The 25,862-nt window shown below is 36.7% G+C and overlaps 1 protein-coding gene across 1 annotated transcript; it reads left to right on the forward strand.

Annotated features, from left to right (window-relative positions):
• Positions 1-485: 485 nt before the first annotated feature.
• On the forward strand, positions 486-22,026 carry LOC126831574 (acyl-CoA Delta-4 desaturase). Its single transcript, XM_050562146.2, has 10 exons — positions 486-705; positions 1,776-1,865; positions 2,617-2,814; positions 4,642-4,747; positions 6,192-6,374; positions 7,537-7,613; positions 8,588-8,685; positions 10,251-10,427; positions 11,896-12,021; positions 16,796-22,026. The coding sequence occupies exons 1-10, from the start codon at positions 505-507 to the stop codon at positions 16,845-16,847; spliced, it is 1,308 nt and encodes a 435-aa protein (XP_050418103.1). The 5' UTR covers positions 486-504; the 3' UTR covers positions 16,848-22,026.
• Positions 22,027-25,862: the final 3,836 nt, after the last annotated feature.

A 25,862-nucleotide genomic window follows, 5' to 3' on the forward strand; every position in this document is an offset into this window, starting at 1 on the left:
TCTCTCCCTTTCCATTTTTCATGACGATTTTTGTTGACTTTTTGGTGTAGAATCGAAGAAAAGAGCTTGAAAATACATTTACTGACAGGTTTTGGTGAATATTCATGACTTTTGGGCAAGAGTTTGCCACGTATGTTGCTCCATCTATAGAATAAGGCTATTTTTTTTATTTTCTGGAGCTGTCAAGCCAGCAAGAGTGTTATTGTCCCTTTAATACGGAATAGGCCTATCATTAGTATCAAATTTAAAAAAAAAAAAAACTTTTATCAGTAAAAATAAAATGAATAGCAAGATAATACTGGCTATTAAAGAAAAATATTTTAAGCCACAAGAACAAGAAAGATCTAGATATACAACACTAGTATCCATAGTGATGTAAACAACATTTTATAACACGACCTTCACCTTAAACCGGAAATGTGGCACCGCTTGTCCAGACGCATTGTACCTATTAACACTCAATTATCGTTTCCATGTCTGGATGATGTGAGAAATACCGGAAAGATGGGGAAAGGGGGACATCAACCTGCTCATGTTTCAACTAAAAATTACGGTGTTTTTACGGAAGATGAAATAAGAAATCACAATAAACCAGATGATAAATGGCTTCAGATAGATGGTAAAGTTTATGACATTACAGAATGGGCGAAACGTCATCCAGGAGGTGCCAAAATTATCAGTCATTTTTCAGGACAGGACGCTACGGTAATAATTGAAATTTCTACTAATTTTAGGAAATTATTTAATTAAATATCACAATTCACATATTTGCACAAATAGAATAGGGGCCCTATTTTACATTATTAATTTGTTTGTATAATTTCTACTATCTTATACAGTAATAATGGGATATGATTTATTGAAGACCAAGTGTGAAGTATAGAATGTCATACTCTGATATTAGCCTATAGCCTACACAGGACGAAATGTGGTAGATCTATATCCACTCCAGTTATTTTATAATGAATGTTGTTAGTTAATCTGATCTTGTGATTAACACATATTAATACATTGTTTATACAATGACATTATTTATACAATGACATTACATGAAAGCCAATTGATAAGCACTTGCACTTCGCTTTAACTGTTAAAATCGCTGACAAAAGGGATGACATCAAGGCATGTTAATTAGCTCTCAATACTATCTTTTTTAGATTATTAGAAAAACAAATAAATATGTTGGATGTACATATATCTGGATAAAAAAATATTTCCCATTTGGTGTAAAGTTGGATTAAAATGAGTAAAAGACACCATTCTGTGTTACACAATGTCCAATGCGCAGTCACACCGTATGCTGTGACGTCAAAGTGAATTTACGCTGATTAATGGCCAGCAAGTTTTCCCAGAGATAAATTTACCCCTGGTTTATCAAAATTGGTTGTTATCTTACCGGGAAAAGATAGGCGTCTGATATCCAATATTTAAGACAAAATAAACATTTTACCATTGGTACATGGATTGTGTATTTGTGTATCATAATGCGTTTTCTGCACCGACTGGGCTAGTGAGAAAGAGCATACACCAACAGGACTAGTGAGAAAGAGCATACACCAACAGGACATCCAGGTTTACGATTGATTATAACTCAGAAGTTAATAATTTGAATTTGATCCAATTATAAACAGTACATGAATGAACAAAAGATGGACACAGACAGTCTAAAATATTTCCTTTCCATATGTATGTAGATGTGGCCGTTAATTTTTCCACACCAAGTTTCCTTGAATTTTTATAAACATCTTAAAGATATGCTTACATGTATATTACAGGATGCTTGGGTAGCGTTTCACGATGATAAAAAACTTGTTTCAAAATATCTTACACCACTGCTGATTGGAGAAGTTAAAAATCCCATAGAGGTAAGTTTCACCACCCAAACCCCCTTAATTCGAACCAAACACTAGTCATATCTTTAAATTTGTCTTATGAATGAAGTCCCTTTCTTCATTAGTCTAGGGGAGAGGGGTTGGATGGTCGAGTCAGCTGGCGTGGTTTTGATTCCTGGGTTGTACGTGACAAGGAGTAGGGTCACCTGTCCAGCCTCGTGGGTTTTCTCCAAGTCCTCCGGTTTCCTCCCACTGCTGAAGACCCTTTATGTCGCGCTGACGTTAAACCCATCTCTCTTTCTCTCTATAACCTCACCAGACATATTTTATGTTTTCATTGAGAAATGGAATCAGAACCTCAAAATATACGAATAGAGATTACAATACCAAAAAAAATCTATTAAACATACATTATGCAAGAGGTAAATCTGCCTATTGCAGGTCTTTCTTTAGGCCTGAAATGTTATTTAAACTATTAATTAGACATTTATTAACAAAACAAGACCATAATCAACTCTCGATGGCACCGGATACTCGCGATTTTAACTAGAATATACCAGTGCACTGTTTACCACTATGCACACATCTTGTCAAAACAATAAACAGTGATAATTTGGCTCAGAATAAAGTAATTTGGCTGAAATTTTCAATATTTTTTTTTTTTTTTAAATTTATTTTCGAATTATTATAGCAAGAATGACCAACTCTTCATAAAACTCTTAACTAATGTATCTATTTATTCTAACAAAATTATAATTCTAACTCTCGTGATTTTATTTTACAGACAGAATTAGATAAAGATTATCGTGAACTACGAGAGAAAATAGAATCTATGGGAATGTTCCGTGTTAATCCCTGGTTTTATATTGCTCAATTCATCAGTATTTTTTCATTTGAGATTTTATCGGTCTGGGTATTCTGGTATTACGGAGTTAACTGGAAAACGTTTCTACTATCTGGTGCATTCATGGCCACGGCTCAGGTAAATTTTACTAAAATATCGTTTTTTATACGCCCACATTTTCATGTGGACGTATATTGTCGTCGCCCCTGTCCGGACGTCTGTACATGTATGTCAGTCCGTCCGTATGTCCGTCTGTCCACAATTTGTTTGTGGATACTCTACAGGTCCCAATTTTTATCTGATTTTGACGAAACTTGAAATATAGGTCTATCTCCCAAAGATCTCAGTTCCTTTCGATATTGGCATGTATCGGACCATAACTTCGTGGATTATGGCCCCTGATTGTACGAAAAATCACGTTTTTAGCTTGTGTACACTCTAGAGGTCACAATTTTCATCTGATTTTGATGAAACTTGAAATGCATGTTTATAACCCAAGGATCTTGGTTCCTTCTGATATTCGCGTATATCGGATTGTAACTTCCTGAATTATGGCCCCTGATTGTACAAAAAATCATGTTTTTGGCTTGTGGTCCCTCTAGAGGTCACAATTATTATCCTATTCAAAAAAAACGTTCAAATATATCACCGTTACACCGTAATATATCACCGTTACACCGTAATATATCACCGTTACACCGTAATATATCACCATTACACCGTGATATATCACCGTTACACCGTAATATATAGCCATTACACCGTAATATATCACCGTTACATCGTAATATATCACCATTACACCGTAATATATCACCATTACACCGTAATATATAACCGTTACACCGTAATATATCACCGTTACACCGTAATATATCACCATTACACCGTAATATATCACCATTACACCGTAATATATCACCATTACACCGTAATATATCACCGTTACACCGTAATATATCACCATTACACCGTAATATATCACACCATTACACCGTAATATATCACCGTTACACCGTAATATATCACCATTACACCGTAATATATCACCATTACACTGTAATATATCACCGTTACACCGTAAAGGTGGTTGAGTTTGCATTTCCTGAAAATCGGACAAAAATTGCCAGACAAAATGACCGCCCTTGTACGCAAATAGTGTAAATATATGGTTTATCAAGGTTGTGGACCCACAATTTTGATCTGATTTTGATGAAACTTGAAATACATATTTATAACCCAAAGATCTTGGTTCCTTTCAATATTCGTGCATATCGTATCGTAACTTCCTGAATTATGGCCCTTCTTTGTACGAAAAGTCGCGTTTTTAGCTTGTGATCCCTCTAGAGCTTACAATTTTTATTCGATTTAAAAAAAAACGTATGAATATATCACTGTTACACCCTTATGATGGTTGAGCCCGAATTTCGTACAAATCGGACCAAAACTGCCGGACAAGATGGCTGCCCCTCGTACACAATTAGTGTAAATATATGGTATATCAATGTTGTGGACCCTCTAGAGGCCAGAATTTTGATGCGATTCTGATGAAACTTGAAATACATAACCCAAAGATCTTGGTTTCTTTCAATATTCACGCATATCGGATTGTAACATCCGGAATTATGGCCCTTGTATGAAAAATCGCGTATGTGGGCGTATCTTGCATGGCAACCGCTTGGTTTTGTGGATCATCATATCAATTCAGAGTTACGGTGGCTCAGTGAGTGAGATGTTGGTTCATTAGGATTTTCAGCAGTGGTTCCCAATGGGCATTTGTGCAGGGCCTTGCAAGGAACAACATATAGTCAATTGGATGGAAAACCATGTATCGAACCCAGGAGATACTAGTTAGAAAACCAGTACTGTAGTGGAAACTGTGATTGAATTGTTGGGAGTGTTAATATACCCTGGCTGAGTGAAGAATCTGGTTAATAGATGTATAATTGTTTGATTTATTTCTAGGCACAGTGGGGTTGGACACAACATGATTATGGTCATCTGTCAGTATTTAAGAGCCGTAAAGTAAACCACTGGTTTCATCATTTTACAATTGGTATCATGAAGGCAAGTGACTTGAATTATCTCCCCTTATCTATGTTTTGATCTATGGTTCAATTTTAGTTCATTAATTTGCTTGCACATAGGGGTCTTTAGTCGTGGGAGGACCTGGAGAAAACCCGCAAGGTTGGACAGGCAACCCTACTCCTTGTCTCTTACAACCAGGGAATCAAAACCATGCAAGTTGACTCCGGTTTCCTCCCACTACCAAAGCAAAGTTTTGTGATAACTATAATGTTAGTCCTGAAATGACCTAGTCTGCGTCGAATAGACGTTAAATTCCATGTCCTTTTCTCTCTCTCTGTTTTGTACTTTTATTTTTTTTTACCATGGCATCAAAAACAAAATGGCATCAAAAGCAACATGTGATGCCTGTAAATGAAACACATCAAGGGTAATAACTCTTTATTTGTCTTCACATGCAACACATCATAATGTCTAAATACAGTGCACCCTGTCACATCCGACCTCTGATCACTCCGGCACTCTGTTACATCCGACACCATTTTCATGTCCCGATTTATTTCCTTATTACTTCAGCCAAAAAATCTCTGGGTAATTCGACCTCTGTACGTTCCGGATTACGGCATCAATCAGCCGTCCAGTCATACGATTTCCATTGAATCGACACCGTATAATCCGGCCTTCAATCGGTGGGTGTGAAGCAAACACTTACCGATCAATTATCCGTGAGATTAAAACTGGATGGGTGTTAAGCCACAAAAGATTAACAAGCAATCACCAATCAATTATCTGTGAGATTAAAACTCGCTACCGTGGGTCTTTGTTGATTACTTTGATAATTTTAATCCCTTGTACAACAGTTGTGACAAATACTCAAGAATATCCACAAATATTCCTAGCACCCGTTGGAAACATTCGTTGTTGCATGCCGAATGAACCTGAATAACCTATAAGTTTATTCACTCTACGAATCTCTTCGAACCGTGTGACGATGCTCGATTCAATTCACAATCCGGAACGTCCCAAATTGACAGAATTGCAATCGAGTGACGCGGAATTCAGTCCTGTCACAGTTCTGTCAGTCCCTACGACGGAGGTGGTGTGAGTAGAATTGTGACGTAATTAAACGTGACAGACAGGTTTCTGCCGCATGCGTTGTCGCCCGAAGTACACATTTTTAAAGGGAATAACATTCTGGTGATACGAAGTTTTATTTTCGAAGCTACATTATAATAATACTTCCGGTTTTCGAAGTTACAATACTTCCGGTTTTGAGAAAACTGGGTATTCCGACACTCTGCGTAATCCGACATATTGTAACGATCCCGTACGATGTCGGATGTGACAGAGTGCACTGTACACATATCTATAACAAAACAAAATGTAACATAAGTCTTGTTTACTCTTTAGCTCTTGATGCACGTAATATATGTTGGCACCTATAGTTGTTAAGATGGAATTTAATTTGATTTTTTTCTCTTTTTAGGGAGCATCATCTCATTGGTGGAATTTCCGTCATTTTCAACATCATGCGAAACCCAACATTATTAAGAAAGATCCTGACGTACAGATGGCGTATCTATTTTTAATGGGGGACAAGATGCCAGTAGAATGGGGAAAGAAAAAGCGTGGCAACATGCCGTATCAATTACAGCATCAGTATTTCTTTCTTAGTAAGTAACTACAGTCAGCTGGTTAATAGAGGCTATGATAGTCAGCTGGTTAATAGAGGCTATGTTAGCCAGGATGCCTTGCTCCCGGGGAGATCAGAGAAAGTTCCTAAGGATTTCTTGATGGAGGGCCTGACAACTGTATAGGGGGTTTGGGTGGCTGAATGGTTAATGCGTGTAGATGAGTTCTGTCATTGAGTCAAGTGGCATGGTTTCGATTCCCCACTTTTACGTTTAAAATTTGTTCAGATCTGTCTTTCATCCTTCCATCACAATTGTGTTTCCGTAGCATATTTCTTACACCAGTGATTGTCAACCAGTGTGCTGCGAGATATTCCCTAGTTACAAGGTGTGCTGTTGGCAGTGATTGTCAGCCAGTGTGCTGCGAGATCTTCCTTAACCCTTAACCGGTCATTGTCAACTAAAGTCGACCACAGCAAGAACCTTTTTTATAAGCCGCATTTGAGTATTTAGTTTCGTATTTAATTGATATGGGCATGCATGCGTGTCAGACAGGAACTTGTCTTGTCTAGAGCATTGAGAAAAACATGTCTTTGTTCAACATTTTTTGACGAAAAACGTAATTTAACGGTATCGGGAACGTTAAAGACGCTCGAAGTGGTTGAAATACTTATGAATTATTCCGAATCGGATTATATCGATGACACCGATTCTGAAGACGATATTTTCTGATGAAAAGGATTTAGAATGATTTGCAAATTATAGATCAACTTAGCCCCAGCAACTTTTTTATTGGTGTCAAGAGTCTATCACTTATAATTATTAGGCAGTAGTCGATTGAAATAGGCATACAAAATATTTCACGTCAGCCTTTATTTAGCCTGACCACTTGACGTCATAACGTCAAAATGACGTCGGCCGGTTAAGGGCTAGTTACAAGGTGTGTTGTTGGCAGTGATTGCCAATCAGTGTGCTGCGAGATATTCCCTAGTTACAAGGTGTGTTGTTGGCAGATAAAGGTGGAGAACCACTCACTGTCTTACACTGTTCAAGATATCTTTATGAAAATTTTAACCACGCATCAACTAATAGGTTGAGATATTTCACAGATTTAATCATTGTAGAATTGATTTGATTTAATTTTTGGTATACAAGGATATTCATGGCCTATTCGTCTTGTTTGTAATCGTATTTATATTTTCAGTCGGACCTCCGCTACTGCTACCTCTGTACTTCCATTTTGAAAATTTATATTTTGTAATCAAACGTCGTGATTGGTGGGTAAGTAGAAATTTTTTATTTTACCCTCAAGAAGGACGTTAAACCCTATTTCATTTATTTTACTTAGAGATAGTGTGAGGTACATGAGATGAGATGAAAGATATATCAAGCATCTGCCATCTCCTGTGTGTTATGACACGATTGTCCAAGATCTGCTTTGTGCAGATACGTTCGGATATGAATCGATACGATCAACACGATTGCTACAACTGGCCTCAATATATGATAAAACCTGGTAGGATCACTGCAATTACTCCACGATTCGATACGACCGGCCTCAATATAAGATGAGACCTGGTAGGATCACTGCGATTACTCCAAGATTAAAACCATGATATCAATCAATCGTAGCACGAATCGTGATAGTGAGAATCTAGCATTAGGGATAATGTGAGCTACATTAAACGAGATGTAAAATCTATCAACAATCTGTCGTCTCAGGTGTTTTATAAAATGTCCATTTTCTTCTGGTACGTTTGATTTCTAAATCAAGTTGATTTATTATCCAACTGAAAAACAAAAACATTGTAGCCACAGTGGCTCAGTAAGTAAGTCACTGGCTCGCTAACCAGGTGGTCTCGGTTTTGTTCCTGATGTTTGCCGAGAAAGTTCCACAAGATTTTCTTTCGCTGTTTCAACTTGTCGGTGGCAATGATAATGTCTAGTTGTTCCTATGGAAGAAAAAAAATCAAGGGCCCATGTACACATTGGTGTGGACATAAAAAAACACCCATAGCACACTGTATGTCTTTAGTGCAGAAAAAAAACCCAATTTCATTTAACTAGCACAAAGATGTTTGAATCTGCTACATTTTGCCAATTGTAAAAATCTAAAAGTCCTGTTGAATTTTATAAAAATGTCCATCTTTGGACTTTAACTATGAATAAAAAACGGATAAATTGGGATGAAAGAAGTTCTATCCTGGTAATGATAATACTGAATTAATGCATAGTTTTATTTTTGCATATTTTAGGATTTGTTATGGACAATGGTATTTTTTTATCGAATACATTTAATGTTTACCTGGTTGCTTGGGGGATGGCTCACCTTTGGTTACTATATGTTTGCCAGGTAATTAAGTTACAATTTGTTTCTTGTCCTTCACATTTTAAATAATGTATGGGACTTGGAAAATGAGTTAGTCCTCCATATGCACTTCATACCTTATAGGGGGGTTGGATGGCCGAATGGTTAGCACGTGTGTTTTGTATCATAAGGTCTGTCATTGAGTCAACTAATGTGGTTTCGATTCCCCGATTGTACGTGACAAGGAGTAGGGTCACATGTCTAACCTCGTGGGTTTTCTCCGGGTCCTCCATTTTCCTCCCACTGCTAAAGACCCCTACGCGCAAGTAAATTATTGAAATAAAATTGAACCATATGTTAGTACCGAAGTGAAACCTGAAAACTCTTCTTCTAATTGAGGTAGATTGTTTAAACTTGATGTAGATGTAGGTGAATGTCTTGACTGATGAGCAGTTTCAGCTGCGTAGGTAATTTGATATTTCAATGCATTTACAGGCCCTAGGCTGTACAGAGCAGTGCACACTTACTTACGTCTGGCTCAAGGATCCATACTTTTGATTTGATATTGTTTATTTTTTGCAATGTCGATGTAGTTTGTCTTGTCCAGTGGTTAAGTGGGCAAGACGCTGGCTCGCTAGCCTGGAGGTCGCGTGTTCGATCCCTGCATTGGCCGAGAAAGTTCATCCTGATTTTCCAACGTGGTTACCCCTTGTCAGTGGTGCAGAACGGAGGGTCTGACAAGGATAGCTGTCTAGTCCTTCAGATGAAACGAAAAACTGAGGTCCCGTGTATACATTGGAATGCACATAAAAGACCCCTTGGCAGTTGGAATTCGATATAAGAGTAGGCGATAGTGCCGCTGCCCGGGCAAAATTTCCCTCATGGCATACTGTATGGCGTATACCCGTCTTCATTAGCCCAGTATAGGAGCAGAACAGTAGGACGTTAAACCCCATTTCATTTCATTTCATTGTCTTGCCCACAGGTTTGTCTTGTCCGTATTGTTTTGGGTGTAGTGTGGTCCTCCTGCACTTATTATCAGAACATGATAACATTGATTCTAATCAACTTGGTGTATAATATCATTATATCAATGATCATCAATTTCTGCTTAGGCTAAGCAAAAATAATTAATTTGATTTGGGGAGTGATAGAGAAACTGTGCTTATAATTGAGAATAATTGATGGGTTCATTATATCAATACATGGACGTTATTCAATATTGAGCATTATATAGATGCTCTATATAAAAAAACGTCTTCATTAGACCAGTTGGAACAGAACAGTAGAACGTTGAAGCCCATTTTATTACATTTCATTTCTATATAGAAATAAAATAGGAAAGTGAATGTTCCCATTATTCCCAAATTTCCGCAATATTTTCAATATTTCAAAATTTCCTCAATATTCCAAAATTTCCCAATATTCCAAAATTTCCCAAATATTTAATAATTTTGTCATTATTCCAAAATATACCCAAAATTGTATCTACAAATTTCAAGATGTGCGAAAGTCATGGGTAGGCAGGCGATCATGATAGGTCGTTTACATACGAGATGAAAATAATGGTTGAACAAATGGTGTAACTGAGTGTTTGTGGATATTTTCAGGTTTTTAGAGAGTCATTGGTTTGTTTGGGTAACACAAATGAGTCATATACCCAATGAGATAGATCGAGACCAGAATAAAGATTGGTTTAACATGCAGCTAGCATCAACATCCAATGTTGAAGCTGGATTATTTAATAATTGGTTCACGGGACATCTCAACTTCCAGATAGAACATCAGTAAGTCTCATGTCTTCATTCGTTCTATAAAATTATTACAGCAGTGGCTCAGAGAGTAAGACAGTGTTTTGTTAGCCTGGTGGTCTCTATCTTCCATAGAAGGCTTGATCTCACTTTAACTATGTACATCTTATCAAGGCCTTCACGTAATACCCTGTCACAACCTCTGATTGGACGCTACTGCTCACGTGTCTGTAGATAACATAGTTATAAGTTTGAGAACTGTGAAGTAAACAAGCAACGGCCAGATGTTTTGAAACTCGCAGTCGTTGCTTCAGGAACATTGGCGGTCTTGGGTGCGATTTCATTGTTGGCCTAGAAAGTTCATTGGTATTTTCCAGTGTTGTCCCCCCCGCTGACAAAAAGGGGACAAAGAACTGAGGTCCCTTGTACACATTGGCGTGCACGTAAAAAAAATAGTTGATAGTTGGAATTGGATATAAGAGTCGTTCGTAGTGCCACTGTTCCGGCAAAATTTTCCTCATAGCACACTGCATCAGTTAATTTCCTGTCAGGTTTTCGTAAATATTCATGATTTTGAGGCAGAAGGACAACAGGGTTGTCAGGTTGGTTATGGTGATATGTACCGCGAATAGTTACGTGTTTAGCATGCTACTTCAAGTTTGTGTATCTCCAAATTTTGGTGACCAACCTCATAATACAAATTGTGGTGCAAAGACATGACCATTTTTGTTTCTCTGTCTGTAGTGAAAAGCGTTTGGGGAAAAGTGGCGCTGGGCAAAGAGACAAAAAAACACATTGAAGTCAATGGGGAAATTAATGGTGGTCTGCCTCCATTACAGAGTTTAGAGTACCACCCCCTTCTTTTGACCATGACCTTCTAGCTTGATTGCATATTTCATTAATTCCCGTCATAGTCCGCACTTTTTTTTCCGTATGAAAATGAGGTTCTAGTCGCTTCCATGTTAGATATATGTCCTATTATGCAAACAGGCCCCGAGTTAACAAAGCATTCTCAGACTTGAGTTAAGAATTTACTCAAAATTGTTTGCCTTTTTTTAACTAAAATATAGCCCTTTTTAAAACTTTTGTTGTTTTAATGTATCAAATACAACAATTAGAAACTATGTACAAAGTTTTGTGTTTCTAGATCAAAGATATTTCTCATAAACAGTGATTAAAAGTTGAGTTTATTCTTAACTTAAGTTTGAGAATGCTTTTTGAACTCGGGGCCTGGAGAAGTGTAATGTGCAAATAACTATTATACTGTATTTTGTATTTTAACACCGCGATGTTGGTGTTGTGGAGCACTGGAAAATGCAAATTGTAAAAGTAAAAGTATTTTGAACTGCTACATATGCATTTTGGACCGTGAACATTGAAATAATAATGGCAATGTTATTCTTCCATACCCTTAGCGCAAGGAAACTATTGAAAAAAAAAAAAATCCCCCTCCTCCATCTTTTGTTGAAGCGTGTATTAAGAATGATATATAATTATTTTTCAGTTTATTTCCCACGATGCCTCGACATAACTATGAAAAGGTTCAACCATTAGTTAAATCTTTAGCTAAGAAACATGGTATAACTTACCTGGATAAGTCGTTGTTTACTTCATTCGCTGATGTTACCAGGTTAGTTCTAATTTACGTATCATATAGTTGAGCTGTTTTAGCAGCAGTTTCTGTATGTAATTTGGGGGGGAGGGGGGTGGATGGCCGAATGGTTAGCATGTGCGCGCTGTATCATAACGCCTGTCATTGAGTCAACTGGCGGGGTTTTGAATCCCCGGTTGTACGTGACAAGGAGTAGGGTCACCTGTCCAACCTCGTGGGTTTTCTCCGGTTTCCTCCCACTGCTAAAGACCCCTACGCGTAAGCAAATTATTGAAATAAAATTAAACCATATGTTAGTCACGAAATGACCTAGTTTGTGTTGAGTGGACGTTAAACCCCATTTCTCTTTCTCTCTCTGTATGGTAATTAATTAGTCTGTTAATTAATCAACACTGCTAGTGAAAGTAAACCCTACATTCAGTACCTGATCTCGATGGTCCTTTTTAAACTACACAACAGTAGGAACCCAATATTTTTCAATGACTCAGCGAATTTAAACAATTCGCCAACTATGGTTTGATACTAAACATTAAATACAAAGACACCAAGTTAAACAGCACAACTTCACCATACACGAGCTGTAGTGTATATTGACCATTCCGGTTGACCCCATCTTCAATAGAAGGCTTGATCTCGCTTTAACTGCATACATCTTATCAAGGCCTTCACGTAATACACTGCATATTTCGGCACTAATTTTTGTTGGGTACAAGCCCAACTTGTGTAATAATATTGCTAGAATTTTTGCTCTTGAAATAAGATGGCTTTATATTTCATTAATTAATATCTTTGGCAAGTTAGTAATTTCAAACATATTCACATATATAGTGTGCACTAAATCAACTTAGTCTGTAATTGACAGTTGACATATAAAAAAGAGCTCTTTATCGAAAGTGGAATTATTCTAATTGCATCATTTGATTTAAAGTAACCAATCATTTTGTTAATTACACAAGTTCAGGGCCATGATCACGCGTTATTGTGCATGATATTCATTTACCTTTAAAAGAAACCGGGGAACCCTGTAAGTTAGACTTGCATTAGATTCCGGAGATCGAGGGTACATCTGAGTTCCTAGACAGCCGAGAGGCTGGATAGGGTGGAGAAGTGGTTTTAGCTATATAGTATTGTAATTTGTGCTATGCTTGTATACCTGTATTCAGTTATATGCTATATAAAATGTAGAAGCGAACTATGCATTATTATTCCTGGTAAGACAAACGTCTTAAGAAACTGTAAGAAGTAAATACACAACGTGAAGCAGAAGTAAAGACAGCTAGAGACAAATTCTAGACGATCACAAGGCTACAGAAATATGTAGTAAGAAAAGATGCATGGGTCGTACGTAAGATGTGGCGACCGGTTTCCGCGTCCGCTCTCCACGTCAGACCGAAGGCCTATGGTGCTACATATTCCATTTGGTGCCATGCTGAAGTATCGACCTCTAGGGTAAGAAGTCACTTTAGAAGAGGAATACATATTTGAAGACGTTACGAAGAAAACCTGTACAATCCAGCAACAGAAAAAGTCTGGTGGAAAAAAATCTGGTGGAGATATTCGAAAAATTGGGTAAATACATTTTGTTTGGTAAATTAAATGTGTTAAATTTGTTTAAAGACCAAATAATATTAATTTAAAGTTAAAATCTGATTAGAATCTAAATATTTAAAATTTAACTGTAGGAAATACATTATAGTCATTCATAAGTTTTGATTGATAGGTGTATTAAACAATATAATATCACTGGTTAGGTGTGTATATTGATGACCTGTAGTAAATTTGTAGTAAAATTAAAGTTAAAGAGAAAGTTTAGGAAGTAGGTTTTAAGAAAAATGTTTTGATATAACTAAGGAATAATAATAATAAGGAAACGGAATAGGGAATAAAGTAAGGAACTAATGTTGTCTCCGGATCGCAGTGGGAAGACGGCAGATCTAAGGATGAAGTTGTGAGTGATTAACTCTAGTTTCCTAGTTGGCCGTACTTTCTACTGTGATTCGTTAATTTGTGTTTTTTGTTGTTTCGTATACTATATAATTTTGAGGCCCTTAGTCCAGGCCTTAGAATTGTTGTAATTTAACTTTTGATTAAAAAGTTAGGTTATGTTAAAAATCCCATATGGTTAATCTAGGGATGTTGGTTATAGTTTTCCTGGGAAAAAACTAAAATTAAAGGCTCGTTAAATTGTGAGATTATCACAAAGTCATTAATACGAGTTTTATAGGAGGTTAAAGTTAAGAATGCGACACTTTTTAGAAAAGTGTAGGTATACGGTAGATTTTGTCCGTATATAATTTTATGTATTTTAAATTTTTGCTTTAGAAACGTAATATTAACGTTTAATATATACTGCTAATTGCTTTAAGCTGTCGACATGAGATGATGAGAATGTGTAATTTGACATTAGGTCAGATTATTATAAACAATAGGTTCTAGCACTGTGTTAAATTTGACGTGTGTAAAAGTCGCGTGGCTTCAGTGGTTAGTGAATGAAATTATATGTGTGATTAAAAGCTAGGTGTATATTCTGATTGTCATGATTATATAAATATGGACTGTGTTCTGATTGAATGGAGCGTACAGCCATTTTCTCTTAACATAGTCGTAGATAAATGAAATGAAATGGGGTTTTGCATCAAACTGTAGGATGGAATGGAGTGTCATTCATATACTGATCATATTTGATTGACAGTTCTATTCTAGATAAATTAAAGTCTGGTATTGTCATAGGTGTGAGCGCAGCTTGTGTCAGTGTCAGTCTGATAGGAAGGTTTATAAAAAAACCCAAAAAAAAACGAAATACAAAATTGTAAATGATTAGGTCAAAAAGGTCACATTACTGACGGTGAAATACAAAATAACAGTGTAGGAATTCTAAAACAGAAACGGAAATTATAAAACATAAACGTAATTCTAAAATTGTCCATTACTCAGTTCACATCAAAGTTTATTATTACTTAAATAAAGTTTAATTTTCATTACAGTAAGATTTGCTAATACGTTTTCGAAATAATATATTAATAATAATGTTAGACTAATAGCAACATAAAGTTTTAAAAAAAAAATAGTAATAGTTAGTTCTTGGTCTGATGGCAATGACATGTTTGATTGACGGATAAAATTGTACAACCCAATCATACTTAGAAGAAAAAAAAAAGGTTTCAACTTGATACTATGGTAGCTGAAACAGACCAATACACATCCAAGAAGAAGAAATGGTTTACCAGTTTACCAAATTGACATTTCCTGAGACAGAATTTAAAGTGAAACCTGAACTTTATAAATATTACGTGATGTGTTATAGTGTTTTGAAATTAGGACACTTGAAGATTTAAAAAAGACAATTTGTGTTTTCTGTGTTTAGGCTTAGTGAATTTTCATAGAATATTACAGTGATGAACTTTTTGGAGAACTTTTGCATGCAACTTTTGATTATGTGTGTCTGTGTTTTCACAGTTTTGTTATATAGTATAGTATCATTGATATTTGCCTGTTGCATGAATAATTATAGTTTTTAGCACATAGAAGTTTTAAGAGTCTCCTACCTTTTCATTTAGCATAAATCTTGCAAGTGGGGGAGGTGATATATGTTGATTTTCTAGATTTCTGCTACCTTTATGAATAGTTATATAATTCTACAGATGTTGGTATGGTTATTGTAAAGGATTCAAGGGATCTTTTACCCAATACCGAGCAAAAAGTCTTAAAGGAAGGGACGAATGTAATAATATTGCTAGAATTTTTGCTCTTGAAATAAGATGGCTTTATATTTCATTAATTAATATCTTTGGCAAGTTAGTAATTTCAAACATATTCACATATATAGTGTGCACTAAATCAACTTAGTCTGTAATTGACAGTTGACATATAAAAAAGAGCTCTTTATCGAAAACATATATCAATTATTTACCACCAGAATTACACGTGAGTGGAATTATTCTAATTGCATCATTTGATTTAAAGTAACCAATCATTTTGTTAATTTCACAAGTTCAGGGCCATGATCACGCGTTATTGTGCATGATATTCATTTACCTTTAAAAGAAACCGGGGAACCCTGTAAGTTAGACTTGCATTAGATTCCGGAGATCGAGGGTACATCTGAGTTCCTAGACAGCCGAGAGGCTGGATAGGGTGGAGAAGTGGTTTTAGCTATATAGTATTGTAATTTGTGCTATGCTTGTATACCTGTATTCAGTTATATGCTATATAAAATGTAGAAGCGAACTATGCATTATTATTCCTGGTAAGACAAACGTCTTAAGAAACTGTAAGAAGTAAATACACAACGTGAAGCAGAAGTAAAGACAGCTAGAGACAAATTCTAGACGATCACAAGGCTACAGAAATATGTAGTAAGAAAAGATGCATGGGTCGTACGTAAGATGTGGCGACCGGTTTCCGCATCCGCTCTTCACGTCAGACCGAAGGCCTATGGTGCTACACTTGTGAGCCTATCGGATTCCTCGATCGTTGCGAATACCAAGTCTCGCCCTTTCAGGCTAAAATGTCTACCTGTGATAATCGAGTTGCAAAGTTCAATGTTCATTCAATGTCAAGGTTTCCATGGAGGTCGTGATGTCACAACCTCTGATTGGACGCTACTGCTCACGTGTCTGTAGATAACATAGCTATAAGTTCGGGAATTGTGAAGTAAACAAGCAACGTTGTGAAACTTGCAGTAGTTGCTTCCGGAACATGGTTGACCCGGGATAATTATCAGTATCAGTGGATTTAATTTATTGCTTGTATGACATTCTTGTTGAAATATAAGTATAATTCTCTATTTTAGATCATTACGGAAGTCTGGTAGATTATGGTATGATGCTTATTATGACCTGTAGAGGGCACCAGCTACAATTACCATGACAACAGACTAGGGAGAGTCTGTTTTTAGCATAACAACAGACCAGGAAGAGTCTATTTTTAGCATAACAACAGACCAGGGAGAGTCTATTTTTAGCATAATAACGTCAGTCAATCTATCTGCAAGTCGGTTGGGGAGATTGGCCGCTTGGGGAAGACACCCTAGTCAGGTTTGCGGTGGTCGTTCGGTTCAGGAGGTCTTAAATTCTCACACGTTGAGTTGGACACCAGTCTCCATCATCCTAGTTAAAAACTAGATAATGTAAAGGGAATTTGTTAAATTTCAGTCAAATTGATCCACTCTGAACCGATTATCCATTTGTTGATTCAAATCCAGTAAATATCGCAGCCTAGCGATGGCATCAAGAGTTGATTATAGTCTGGATAATTTAATTTATGTCTAATTAATTATTTAGATAACATTTCAGGCCGAAAGAAGAGACCTGCAATTGGTAGATTTAGCTCTCGCATAATGTATGTTTAACCCAGAATTTTCAATAGATGAATTTTCCATATAAAAACGACCATCCCATCCCCCACCCAAGTCTGAACCACTCCGCAACCCAGTCTGATCCCCTCCCCAGCCTGATTCCCTCCCCAAACGGTCTGACCTCCCCAACTGACATGCCAGTATGCAACACCAACTGACAAGAAGCTATTCTGTGATGATTTTATTTATATACATGTATCACTCATTAAAAAAAACATCTTAATATATAAACAATGTATGGTGATCACCATCTCAGTATATAAACAATGTATGGTGATCACCACCTCAGTATATAAACAATGTTTGGTGATCACCATCTCAGTATATAAACAATGTATGATGATCACCATCTCAATATATAAACAATGTATGGTGATCACCATCTCAATATATAAACAATGTATGGTGATCACCATCTCAGTATATAAACAATGTATGGTGATCACCATCTCAATGTATGGTGATCACCATCTCAATATATAAACAATATATGGTGATCACCATCTCAATATATAAACAATGTATGTGTATGGTGATCACCATCTCAATATATAAGAATGGTGATGCTTATGAATAACCATAGACTTGCCTGGTCATATATTGTCCATAAATATGAAACTATTGTCAATTAGAGATTCAATTTTAGGCTAGCCTTGATCATCATTACTACCATTGGTATGATAATAAACAAAGTCTCGATTTTCCATTTTTATGTTAAATAATCCATCACAAAACGAATTCAAATCCAGTAAATATCACTGGCTAGCGATAACATCAAGAGTTGATTATGGTTTGGATAAGTTAATTAATGTCTAATTAGTAATTTAGATAACATTTCAGGCCGAAAGAAAGATCCAAATAGGCAGATTTAGCTTCTGTATAATGTATATTTAATGTATATATTTAAGAAATCTTTGAGATGATGTTTAAACTTGTCATATACTTTAAGATAAGCAAAATATATCTAAAATTTGACCAACTGGCAGAATTTTGAAGTAAAAGCCCTGAGTTGGAGATTTTTCTACTTAAATAGGAGAGGCTAAAATATATATATGTGCCATGTTTTTTATAATTTACTACATCTTGAACATATCCATTCATTAGTTGCCATGTTTCAACTCCAAAATTTGGTTATAAATCCTTTTGTTATAATATAACGCAGCAATTTTATGGGACAGTGGCGGTCGCGGGTGTTGGCCAAGAAAGTTGATTGGGATTTTCTGGCGTGGTTTCCCCTTGTAAATGGTTTAAGACAGAGGGCCTTACATGGATAGCTGTCTAATGGTTCGGATTGTATGAAAAACCGAGGTCCCGTGTACACATTGGCATGCACGTAAAAAACCCTTGGCTATTGGAATTTGATGTAACAGGAAGGCCGTAGTGCCACTGCCTGGGCAAACGTTCCCTCATAGTACACTGCATGGCGTATGCCCATCTTCATTAGCGGTGTTGGAGGGTGTTAAATTTCCAGCTCACTTGTAGATGGTTTAAAGATGATTTAAACTGGAGGATATTGGATGATATCATTGCTGTCATGTAAAACAGACTGGACGATATTGGATGATATCATTGCTGTAGTTTTTGAATGGATATAAGCAGATGGGGATATTGGTTATATTTACAGTTGTTTCTGAATATTTTATTGTATATATTTTACTGAAGGTTGACACAAGACTTTTTAAAACCTCCATTCCATGCACTGTAATTAATAACTCTTGGCCCATTGCACCAGTATTATAAGAGTGATATAAATTTATGTCCAGTACTCGCTCACAGAGCCTTATTGTAGGTACAGTTAACCAGTGGTCAAACAAGCCATGTTGTTAACCTGGGGCCTATTTAACGAAATTTTAACTAAGATAAAATCCAAATTTTAGTAGGTACAGTTAACCAGTGCTCAAATGAGCCATATTGTAGGTAAAGTTAATAAGTTGCAGTGTAACTATATTTATTGCTCGATTGGTCTGATTTCTACTTTTATTTTAATTTGTTTGACATATATTATATTTATGTGTGTGAGTGCTCTTTAATTTAAAGGGCCATAAGAATGTTGTTATATTATATTTCAATATATAGACATAATGTCATCGGTTGCATTTTGTTAAAAGTCCTATTTTTATTTTTAAGCTAATTTTCATTTAACTTTCAGAATATAAAAGTAACCTTATTGTACTGTTTATAATAATAATAATAATGACTTTTATTTTCTGAGGGAACATATTTAGTACATGAGTTCTAATTTTCAACATGTCCCTCCTACTCTATAAAACTAGCAACTACACCAGTAATAATATTTAGTAAGTGCATATATATCATATTATATAAGCTTATAATAAAGAAATATCAAACAAACAAACAACAAAGAAAGGAAAAAAAAGGGCAAATAAACATACATTCAGAGAACGACTGTTCCTTAAGATTTATTTTAGCATCTTTTTTTTAATATTTATATTAACAATTGGCCTTTTTTGTCAAATACTTAAATTAAAAGATTTTAAGAATTCAGCATTGTGATAGGCTGAAAATTAAAATCCTGGTCGAAAATTTTAGCTTTTAGCAAATGAAACGGAAGCTTTCTTAGAATGTTATAAGACTTTATGAATAAAGCGCCAGGATATTTGTGTATTTGAAAGTAAATATAGGACTTAAATTTAATGATCACCTTGTTTAAAACATCACTATTTTATCTTCTACTGTAGCTGAGTTAGGGCCTGGTTACATGGAATGCGCTAGTCCTGATATGTGGGTCAGTCCTGATACCCCAGCCTGCACACTGAACCGTTTATATTAAATCAAGATGAAGGGTCATCCCATTTTTTTGTTTATATGAAAAGGCTAGCAGCCCGTGTAAGAAAGAGAGGGAGAGAAATGGGGTTTAACGTCCACTCGACACAAACTAGGTCATTTCGGGACTAACATAAATATGGTTTAATTTTATTTCAGTAATTCCCTTGCGCGTAGGGGTCTTTACCAGTGGGAGGAAACCAGAGGACCCGGAGAAAACCCACGAGGTTGGACAGGCGACCCTATTCCTTGTCACGTACAACCGAGGGGTCCGAAACCATGCCAGTTGACTCAATGACAGGCCTTATGATACAGCGCGCACGTGCTAACCATTCAGCCACCGCCCACCCCCACCCCATGTAAGAAGGCCCTAAAATGAACATTTCACACGCGTCACACTATGTTTATGCAAAATGCGAGCTGGTCCTTTTAATCAGGGATCCCGGGTTTCCAGGACTAGACTGCTTCATTATTAATACTCCTCTATAATCAATCAAGCTTTTTTTAAATAGAATGATATCATAAGTGATTTAACCTTTCCAATGTAAACAGACCCTTAGTTATCCTCTTAACATTCAAACAAAGAAAATGTATCGATGTCATGAATGGTTTAGCCCTTCCCATGTAAACAGGCCCTTAGTTATCATCTTAAACATAAGTTGAAATAGGTTGAACGCTCAAATAAACAAACAAAATAGAACTTTGTTGGAAATACTTCTAAACTGCTGATAATCGTCGTGGTTTTAATGTAAAATTTTAATGTGAAAACCAATATTGTTGTCCGACATGTTGTCTAACTAATCAATTTTTATACGTCCACATTCATAATGTGAACGTATTATGCCGTCGCCCCTGTCTGTGTGTGTGTGTGTGTGTGTATGTGTGTATGTGTGTGTGTGTGTGTGTGTGTGTGTGTGTGTGTGTCTGTGGTTCGCCTACAGGGCGCAATTCTTCATGGATTTTCTTCAAACTTGGTATACTTATTCCTTATACCCCAAGGAAGATCCCTATTGTTTTTGGTGCATGCCCGACCCCCCGGGGCAGAGCCACGCCCATTTCTAGTATTTGTTTGTTTGTCGTCTACAGGCCACATTTCTTAACTAATAATCTTGAAACTTTGCATACACATTCTTTGTACCCTAAGGAACATCCCTATCGTTTGGGGTGCATGCCCAACCCCCAGGGGCAGAGCCACGCCCATTTTCTTTTCGTGTGTCTTTGTGTCGCCTACAGGGCGCAATTCTTACTGGATTTTCTTCAAACTTGGTATACTTATTCCTTATACCCCAAGGAAGATCCCTATTGTTTTTGGTGCATGCCCGACCCCCAGGGGCAGAGCCACGCCCATTTCTAGTTATTCTTTAAGTGGCATTTAGCGATCAGGGAACAAATTAACAGAACACAGTTTTTATGGGATACAATCACTAGTTTATTCTAAAAGCACGACGTTTCCACAAGTATTCTCTTATCGTTATCAATCAAGCAAAAAAAAACAAAAAAAAAACGTCATGCTTTTAGAATAAAGACATCGATTGTTTTAAAATAAAAATTGTGTTCTGTTAATGTGAACGAAATGTTATACTGATAGCAGTCCTACAACCCAGTTTTATTTCACAGACCCTCAATGCAAACTGGACCATATCAAACAAAACAGGAATGTGGACGTATATTGCTGCGTTAGCGATGCTCTTGTTGTTGTCTACCATAAGACTGGTATTGTCTAACATGAGACTTAATGTATTATTGACAGTATTATTGTTAATGATCGTTTAAAATATTTTCTGCCCTTTATTATTTACTTCACTATGGTGTATATATTGTATTTTGTATGTTCAATGTCATGGTTTTTAAACATCTATCTATAAAATATTATTTATTTCCTATTATCTGAGTTTGTGGTTATTAAAACCCATGCTATTTTAGATTTATTGTTTGTGATTATCAAAGACAAGCCCACCCCCCCATTGGTATAATATTATCTAAGGCTATATAAGCCAATGTCCCTCGCCCACCCCACCATGTTAGATTTATTGTTTGTGGTTATTAAAGACCCCCCCCCCCCACACACACACACCCAAATTAATAAAAGATGACAATAGGGTGAATGATCACGCACCATTAAAAGCGTGCATCTTTATTATCCTGGTCATCACCGTTCCCAGGGAAGCCAGTGATTAGGACGTATAGCCTACTGCCCACGGGCGCAAGAAGGGGTCTCGATTGCCACAGATCCATCGCCTCTATTATACCGAATTAATCGGGTTCGAATAGTTAAAGTATATCCTACATACATACGAGCGTATCATAAGGTCTACCATTGAGTCAACTGGCATGGTTTTGGTTGCCCTGTTGTACTTGACAAAAAAGGGGTAGGGTCGCTAATTGTCCAACCCTAGGTTTTTCCCGGGTCCTCCGGTTTCCTTCCACTACTAAAATCCCTACGCGCAAGCGAATTATTGAAATAAAATTGAACCATGGGTTAGTCCCGAAATGACCTAGTTTGTGTCGAGTGGTAGTTAAACCCCATTTCTCTATCTTTTTAACCATAGCTTCATGCTGTATGGTATTAATATTTAAAATACAGATGTGACGTCACCCTTTGATGTTGGCGTACCATTATTTCAAATAATCGTACGGGCAACTTGCGGAGTGTCTGTATTTTGTATTGTTTAATGGTCGAGAGCGAGGCATTAAGTAATATATTGTAACAACAAGAGGACCGTCAGGTCCGAGTGTTTTTACAATATATTACGCAATAAAGGACAATATTGGTGCCAGTCATTATCACATGTGATGGAACTGGTTAAACACGTTCCAAATATTATTTTATCACAGTGATCATTGCTACAATAGATGCGTAATCAATGTTTCAACAATCGGAAGTGACGAACGCAAAAGGAAAACACGAGTTATCCCTCTATATAACTGACTGAAGTGACGGGTGATAACAGATACATGGGCTAATTTCTGCTCACTCATAATTCTTTCCAAGACCAAAAGTTGTTATATGAGACTGTAAGAGTATATCTGACAATTCAAAAATGTAATTGAATGTCATTAGATAAGAGAACACGAGAAAAATAGAAACAGTCCGTACATTCACGTGTGTTTATTCATTCTATACTTCAAAGGCAAATGAAATGAAATGGAGTTTAACGTCCTACTGTTCTGCCCCTAACCTGGGCTAATGAAGACGGGCATACGCCATACAGTGTGCTATGAGGGAAATTTTGCCCGGGCAGCAGCGCTACGGCCTACTCTTATATCGAATTCCAACTGCTAAGGGATCTTTTACGTGCACGCCAATGTGTACACGGGACCTCGGTTTTTCGTCCCACCCGAACAATTAGACAGCTGTCCTTGTCAGGCCCTCCATCCTGCATCACTGACAAGGGGGGGGGGGGCACCACGCCGGAAAATCTGGATGAACTTTCTCGGCCAATGCAGGGATAGAACACCCGACCTCCACGTCCTGCATCACTGACAAGGGGGAATCCGCCGGAAAATCTGGAAGAACTTTCTCGACCAATGCAGGGATCGAACACCCGACCTCCAGGCTGGCATAACATCCACTCGTTGCAAACTAAATCATTTCAATAATTCGTTTGCACGTAGGGGTCTTTAGCAGTGGATAGAAACTGGGGTATCTGGAGAAAACCCACAAGGTTGGACAAGCAATCCTACTCCCTTGTCATGTTTAAGCGGTGAATCGAAACCACACCACTTGAATCAATGTCAGACCTTGTGATTCCACGCGCACGTGTTAAACCACTAGACCACCCAATCCCCATGTATGTTGTTGTATATTGTATATATCGGTACGGGAAATTTGTTTTATAATAGGCCTATATAATAAATTAAATTGTTGTAGCCTAAGGTGTGTTTTTTTTTATCAGACTTTTTTGGCAGATAAAATATCCCAGTTGGCGGAAAAAAAATATGAACATTTTTTATATCCATATTGACGGAAAAGAATGAAATACAGTGTAAGCCCTGATTGCACGTATTCAAATGCGACCTGGAAAACTGAGACTACAACAACTTCCGAGGCGAAAAGTCGCTAATAGCGTGGTGTGTTAATTTCCTAATTTTTACTTTTCGAGTTGCATTTTGGCTTGGTATGCGTGTTGGCGCCTTCTTACTGACATCAATAAATACAAAAATATGACTAAGTCGAAAGTCTACAAGACGGTATACAAGCCAAAATGCAAGTCGAAAATAAAAAATTAGGAAAAAACGAGGGGCGCTATTATCGCTGTGTGTTATTTCTTAATTTCCTATTTTCGAGTTGATTTTGGCTTGTATAGCGTGTTGTCGCCTCACATTTTGTCGTAACTTCTACTTTTCGACTTTCGTGTTTTGAAGAGGCGAAAAGTATAAATTATGAATGGTAGTTATAGGCTTCCATACTGTAGAGGTTTATCCGATTTGGTTTAAACTTGAAATGTATGTTTATAACCCACAGATCTCTGTTCCTTTCAATATTCACGCACATCGGACCATATCTTCCTGAATGTTCACGCACATCGGACCATATCTTCCTGATTGTACAAAAAATCACGTTTTTAGCTTGTGGGCCCTATAGAGGTCACAATTTTTATCCGATTTAAAAAAAACGCTTGAATATATGGTTGAGTTCGAATTCCGTAAAAATCGGACCAAAACAGACGGACAAAATGGCCGCCCCTCGTTCTCAAATAGTGTCAAAATATTGTGTATCAGAGTTGTGGACCTTCTGGAGGTCACAATTTTCATCTAATTTTGATGAAACATGAAATGCATGTATTTAACCCAAATATATTGGTTCCTTTCAATTTTCGTACATATTGAATCCTTACTTCCTGAATTATGGCCCCTGATTGTACAAAAAATCATATTTTTAGCTCGTGTTCCCTCTAGAGGTCCCAATTATTATCCGATTTAAAAAAAACGTTCGAATATATCACCGTTACACCATAATTTTGAATTTCATGAAAATAGCCGCCACTCGTACGCAAATAGTCTAAACATCTGGTATAAAAAAGGTGTTCCTTCTAGAGATCACGATTTTGATGAAACTTGAAATTCAAGTTTATAACCCAAAGACCTCGGTTCCTTTCAATATACACGCATCTCGGATCGTAACTTCCTGAATTATGGCCCCTGATTGTACGAAGAATCGAATAAATCAAAGTTACAACGTAATTTTGTCTTGAGTTTGAATTTCATGATTGAAAAATCACGTTTTGGCTTGTGGTCCCTGTAGAGGTCACAATGTTTATCCGATTTAAAAAAAAACATGTGAATATATCACCATTACACACTAAGATCTTGGTTCCTTTTGATAATCGTGGATACGCGACCTGAACTTCCTGGATTATGGCCCCTGATTGTTCGAAAAATCGCAATTTTTAGCTTGCGGGTTCTACGGGTCAATGTTTTTTTCTGATTTTAAAAACCGTTTAAATACATCCCCATTCCACCATAAGGAAGGTTGAATTCAAATTTCGGGAAAATCGAAATGAAACTGACTGACAAAATGGATGCTCTTTGTTCGCAAATTGTGTAGAAGTGTGTAATACGAAGGTTGTGGACCCTCTAGAGTTCACACTTTTTATCCGATTTTGATGAAACATTAAAACATATCTTTATATCCCAAAGATCTCAGTCCCTTTTGTTATTTGCACATTTATAATAATAATAATAATAATAATAATAAAAACTTTATTTAATGAGGCAA

The sequence above is a fragment of the Patella vulgata genome, chromosome 9 (genome assembly GCF_932274485.2).
Source record: "Patella vulgata chromosome 9, xgPatVulg1.2, whole genome shotgun sequence".
Classification (NCBI taxonomy): Eukaryota; Metazoa; Mollusca; class Gastropoda; family Patellidae; genus Patella; species Patella vulgata.